This window comes from Myotis davidii, unplaced genomic scaffold (assembly GCF_000327345.1).
Source record: "Myotis davidii unplaced genomic scaffold, ASM32734v1 scaffold198, whole genome shotgun sequence".
NCBI classification, from domain to species: domain Eukaryota; kingdom Metazoa; phylum Chordata; class Mammalia; order Chiroptera; family Vespertilionidae; genus Myotis; species Myotis davidii.
In genome coordinates, this window is record NW_006291485.1 from 2,243,464 (window position 1) to 2,249,387 (window position 5,924).

A 5,924-nucleotide genomic window follows, 5' to 3' on the forward strand; every position below is an offset into this window, starting at 1 on the left:
TAAGGCTTGCTTCATAGAAAGAGCTTGGAAGTATGCCTTCCTCTTGAATTTTTGGGATAGTCTGAGAAGGATAGGTTTTAGGTCATCTTTCAGTGTTCGATAAAACTTCCCCGTGAAGCTGTCTAGTCCAGGGCTTTTGTTTTCTGAAAGTTTTTTTTTTTTTTAATTTTATTTTTTATTACAAAGGGTATTACATATGTGTCCATTTTGTCCCCCGCCCTAGACAGTCCCCTAGTCTCCCCTATTCCCCAGTGTCTTATGTCCATTGGTTATGCTTATATGCATGCATACAAGTCCTTTCTAGGGGTCATTTTTAGACACTGGCTTTCCCCAGTTATGAGTCCAGGAGCCTGAATGCCAGATCTAGGCATTGCTGGGGAGAGATAAGGGGACAGGTGAGGGTGTTGTGCTTACCTTGACCGCATACTCCTGGTTGGTGATGAGATTGCTCCCGGAAAACCCTACTCCGAATGTGGCCCGGCTGCTTCTCGATGATCTGAAACGTATGGGGGTGGGGAGACACAGCACCTGGGTAAGCCAGACTTTCCCCAGCCCAAGGGGCCTCCACCAGAAACTTTCCCTGCACTACACCTGAAACTGTTAAAAGCTTTAGACCGTTAGGATCTAGAAAGGTGGCTGAGTTCTCCCAGAATCTGCCAGTCAGAACTGCAGCATCAGCACAAGTAGTGGGCAACGTATTTCCCAAGCGGCACCAAGAGAGGAGTGAGTGGGACAGCAAAGGCAGGGAGAAGGAGCCAGCCCTATCCACTCCTGATGGAAAAAAGCCTCAGAGATATATTTGGAGCCTCGGGTCCAGCAAAATACCCCTTCACAATGTCAGGTTCCCTTGGACTAAGCAACCTCCCCTTCATGACCAGGAGACTGGTGGCCACCATGCTGACTAGCAGGGGACTAGCGGGACCTTAGGCACCTGCCTGCCAGCCATGCCATATCCACTTGCTTCTGCACCAAGTCCTGCCTCCCAGTTCCAATCCAGTCTGGGTAGATGTCTGTGACCCCATGAGCCTGGGTGTTTCAGGCCAGCCAGACTGCCCTCCCACCCCCCACCCACCAACAGACACAGCTTCCCAGACCCCAGAGCCACAGGAAGCCAACACACACCAACGTCCCCAATCCTTTCTGGCACGCAGGAGCTCTAAGAATTAGAGAGTTCTGGGCCCATCCCCAAACGTCCCCCAGCAACGTTGCTCAGAGAGAGGTGGAGTTAGCAGGTGCCTCCGGCCCCCTTTGCTGGGTGAGTGGACAGGCGGGGTCACCACCTAAGCTCGGGGCTCCCTGTGCACCACAGTGGCCTGGAGGAAGGGAACGTAGTATGTTCCGCAGGCCAGGCTCCTGCAGCAGGCAGGCACACAAGTCCACTGACCTCCAAGTCCTGGGCCTATGCATGCCCACCTGTCTAGTGACAAACACACCCGTCCCGAAGAGGGACAGAAAAAACAGATTCCAGGGCCTCTAGAGACAAAGCCACCAGCCACATCCTTCTACAATAACTGAAACTCATCCTGTCCCTTGGGAATCTGGCTAGGACCCCACTTCATAGAGAATACTGCAGTCCCTCAGGGGAGGGAGATGGCCTTCTGGGAGGTCAGACACAGTGTGACTCAGAGCCTCAATTTCCCTACTTGTCAAACAGTGACAGTAAGCCAGGCTGCCCAGCAGGTCCTTAGGAGAAGGCTACTCAGAGACACACCAGGTATTCAGAAGGTGCTCCATTCTTAGTGTCCAATTCTCCCGCACCATCACCCCCACTCCACCTGGGAGCTTCCAGGGGGCAGGGACCACAGCTGCCTTTGTCCCTGGACTTCCAGCGGAGCCTGAAGCATCTGGTCAGCTGGCCTGCCGGGGAGTACCTGACCTCCCTGCCTGGGCAGCCAGCCTCCTGTGAGCTCACCTAGCTCAGATGCAGGGTCATGAGAGGAGTCTGGAAGGTTTCTTGGAATGCAGGGTTCAACAGTCTAGCCAGACAACAGGGGTCACAGGGCCACAGTTCCCAGGCTGGACCCTGGGTCAGAGGCCACGTGGGCATGAAGGAGGCTCTGCCCTGGTCTACCTACATGCTAAGACCCCTGGGCCCTAAGTATGGCGTTGCTTTTTAATCCTAGTAACCAATATGGGTAAAGCACTAGTTATGCCTGGGGACCAGGCTGAAGTAACCCAGCAGGTGAACATTAGCTTTGACCAAAGCCCTCTCAACCCCCATCCCATTCTCAATGGTCACTCTGGCACCAGGTCTGCGGCCACCTGCATTAGGGGCCAAACTTCATGGTCATGACCCACCTCTGCCTGGTCTTGGGGGCTCAGCCCAGGCTGACCTGGATTCTAGGGGTCATTTTTATTTTTTATTTTTTTTTTAATTTTATTTTTTATTACAAAGGGTATTACATATGTGTCCATTTTTTCCCCCCACCCTAGACAGTCCCCTAGTCTCCCCTATTCCCCAGTGTCTTATGTCCATTGGTTATGCTTATATGCATGCATACAAGTCCTTTCTAGGGGTCATTTTTAGACACTGGCTTTCCCCAGTTATGAGTCCAGGAGCCTGAATGCCAGATCTAGGCATTGCTGGGGAGAGATAAGGGGACAGGTGAGGGTGTTGTGCTTACCTTGACCGCATACTCCTGGTTGGTGATGAGATTGATGCAGGTCTGCACACGGGCATGGGCGCCCTCCCCAAGCACATCCTCCTGTAGCTGGTAGACATCTGGAGAGCAGAGATGGCAGTGAGAGCTGTCCTGGGGGACCTAGTCACTTCCCCCTATCGCCAGCCCTGCCCACCCCACTCACCTTCGAACCTGCCTGAGAAGCTGTCAGTTGCCCGACACCGCTTTTTCTTCTTGCCCCTCTTCTTGGCGTCTGGGATGTCAATGGGCTGGCTCGTGGGCATATCTGCATCAGGAGACCCGGGCATGAGGCCCACTTAGCCTCTGTGGCTCTCAGGCCCCACCTGGCCCTCACCCATAGTCCCCTCCCTTCCAGGCCCCTCACCAGGGCGGGCTGGGCACTCCAGGCTGAAGTCAGTCTCCCCGGGGTGGGCCTGTTCTAGGGAGAAGGCCAGCTCGAAAGGATTCTGCCCCTGTAAGTAGTAGAGAAGAGAGAGCTCTCAGGCTGTAATGCTGCCAGGACGGCCCCTTTACAGAGTGACCCAGCCCTGTGTACATATGCCAAGGGGGAGAAAGCCTGGCTTCGCCTGTCCATGAAGAAATAGCCCTTCTACCCCCAACCAGAGCCCCAGGTTAGGGTGTGGCTGTGCAGGGAGGAGGGGGTGCAAGTTACTGTGGCACCTTGGTTTGTTCACCTGCAGAATGGGGACAGCAGTCTGGAGATCAAAGGCAAAGAGCAGTCAGTGGGGGATGAGTCACGAGCTCTAGGGCGGGGCTCCCCGCTAGTTGCCCTGCCTGCTTTCCCACGGCCTTGTGGGCTCAGCCCTTCCTGTGTCAAGGGCTGCCATCACCCTCCCTGCTTTATGCTGCTCTTTCTCCTGTCTCACCAGTCCCCCAGAGGCTTACAGAAAAGCTATCCATGGGCTGCAGCATGAACACTGGGCTGTTCTCTGCCTGGGCTACAGCCTGCACTGTCCTGTTCACCCACAGGGACCCCCAGGAGTGAGCACCACAAGCCTAGTACCCAGTGAAGAAACCAGCCCTGTTAAAGTGGGGCCTGCTCAATGTCACTGGATGGCCCCCAAAACTGGGGAGAGGGTACTATATCCTGCCCAAAGATGACAGGCATGCCAGGGATTGGAGAAATTGCCTATGGGGCAAACAGAAGGCTGTTAGGATAAATGCCATTTCTGCAGAGCAAAAGATTTTGTATGAAGGCTGACAGTCCCTCCAATAAAGGCTGAGAGACACTGAGACCTGGCCAGGTTCCTTTAGAAGTTAGTTCTAATTAGCTCCCAACATCCTGATGGACCAGGCAGCCAGGGCCCTGGTGGGCATAGAGGGGGCCTGTATACATAATTGTGGTGCTATGGCTGATGCTGGGTAACCTGGGCCGTCATTGCCCTTCTCTGGGCCTTGTGACAGCTGGGGTTGGGGTTGTGACAGGAGAATTATCCAACAGAAAAGGAACTCCAGGAGAACCCGAGGAAGACCTGGAGGGGCCCACTCTGCCAGGCCAGATTCCTACAGACAGGAGGCCCGGAAGCCAGGCCAGCTGCACAGGGTGCAGGCAGAGGTCAGAAGGAGCAGCTGAAGAATAGGCGGGCCCTCCTAGCCTCCCTATCCACCCTGCAGATAGTTGCTAGGAGGTGCAGGGGAGGAAGGAGGAAGGGAGCACTGAAGCCGGCCTGCTGATGCTCATCCACCAGTCCCCGTCCTTGCCCGTTGAGGAGTTTGGCTCCCATGAGGACCGCAATCAATGCTCTGATAAGTCTCCGTCCTTCCACCTGGAAGGAGTGGCTCCAGGATGGCCACAGAAGGAGGTGATTAGGATGGAGAGTAGACGTCAGGAAGCTGCCCCCAACAATCAAGTAAAGGCTCTAGGACCCAAAGGGGCCAAACCTGGGTCTCTTCAGCAATCCCATACCTCTCTCCCAGACCCCAACTCAGAAGCGCTGGACCCTGGAGGGCCACTTTAGAGCCAAGATTCCCTGTCCCATGTCCCCACTCCCTCCCTTGGGGCTCCCACAGTCCCCCCTCAGCACAGGGCATGCACAGCTCCTGGGTGGCCTGCAAAGACCAGCCTTCAGGCCTAGGCAGTGTAGGCGGGCCAGGCCCAGGGCTGGCTGCGGGCCTTTAGTCAGCAGGCCTTGGCAGGAGGCAGCTGGAACCATCCAGAAAGTTTGAGTATGCTTTGACCGCAGAGCTGGCCCTGCCCACTGACCCTGTCTGAGCTCAGACACAGTCCCAGGAGTTAACAGACCACCGCCAGTGACATCTTGGGTCTACCACCCTTCCACCCAGCCCTGGCCACTTGGGGGACATGCCAAGACTGTCACTATCCGGGAGTGGAAGCTAGGGTGCCAGGAGTGTGCACCGGGTGGGGCGCTGGCAGGTGAATGCTGGCTGGACAGGCTTGGGAATTCTAACCCAAACACACCAGGCAGGCTCCTCCCACACTGGTGTCCGACTTGCCTGTACACACACACACACACACACACACACACACACACTGGTGTCGGACTTCCCTGTACGTACGTGTACACACACACACACACACACATGCCCTCCCCCCCCTCCCTCTGCAGGGCAACAGGTTCCTGCCCAAGGAGGCCCAGGAAAGCCATTACATAATTCAGCAGGCGGGTGGGGTGGCTGCTGACATCACTGCCTCCCCTGGGCCAGGCCGCATGGGGCCTGGCCCTGCACCTGCCAAACCCCCCTTGACTTGCTCATCTGAGACTAGAACTCGGAAGCCTTGGGGCCCCCTTAGAGACTTCCCATTCCGACAGGAAACGGGACTTGGGCCTGGGAGGTGCATGTCTGGGGTCATCCGATCCACACACACCCCTACTCTGCAGGCCACTTGGGAGGGGTGTTTGTCGGGGGAGGAACCTGCAACCCTGCCTGGCCTTTCTGGAGGAAGGACCTCACAGACCTCAAGGTGCTGGGGACAGGCCTGTAGCCGACTGACGCCCCACCCAGCACTAGACACCTGGCTGAGGTTTGCAGGGGGCACACAACCAAGGGCCCCACGGACAAGGGCCCCTCGACCCACCTAGGGTTCCTGGAGGGAAGACCTGAGACCGCGGGGCCCATCAGCCTGGACTGTAGGCGCACGCACGGCTGGGCTGGGGCAGCCCCAAGGCCGAGACCAACCCGGGGGACCGGCACCAGGCTTGGGGGATCCTGAGGCCGAGCTCCGCGCCCCTCCCACCGGCCACTCAGGTAGTCCAGCCCGCGGCGCCCACCAAACCAACCCGGCCCTTACCTTGAACGAACGATGGAAGCCCTGAAGTTCGG

The 5,924-nt window shown here is 56.7% G+C and overlaps 1 protein-coding gene across 1 annotated transcript in view; it reads right to left on the bottom strand.

Annotated features, from left to right (window-relative positions):
- MKNK2 (MAP kinase interacting serine/threonine kinase 2) overlaps window positions 1–5,918 on the bottom strand; it is a 13,760-nt gene extending 7,842 nt beyond the window's left edge. Inside the window, exons 1-6 of the mRNA XM_015564665.1 lie at window positions 5,893–5,918; window positions 4,324–4,408; window positions 3,303–3,337; window positions 3,007–3,094; window positions 2,806–2,907; window positions 2,625–2,722 (exon numbers count right to left, since the gene is read on the bottom strand). Of these exons, the coding sequence (XP_015420151.1) occupies window positions 2,625–2,722; window positions 2,806–2,907; window positions 3,007–3,094; window positions 3,303–3,337; window positions 4,324–4,366 (366 nt within the window). The 5' untranslated portion in view covers window positions 4,367–4,408; window positions 5,893–5,918. The remainder of the gene's footprint in view (window positions 1–2,624; window positions 2,723–2,805; window positions 2,908–3,006; window positions 3,095–3,302; window positions 3,338–4,323; window positions 4,409–5,892) is intronic.
- Between the last annotated feature and the right edge of the window lie 6 nt (window positions 5,919–5,924).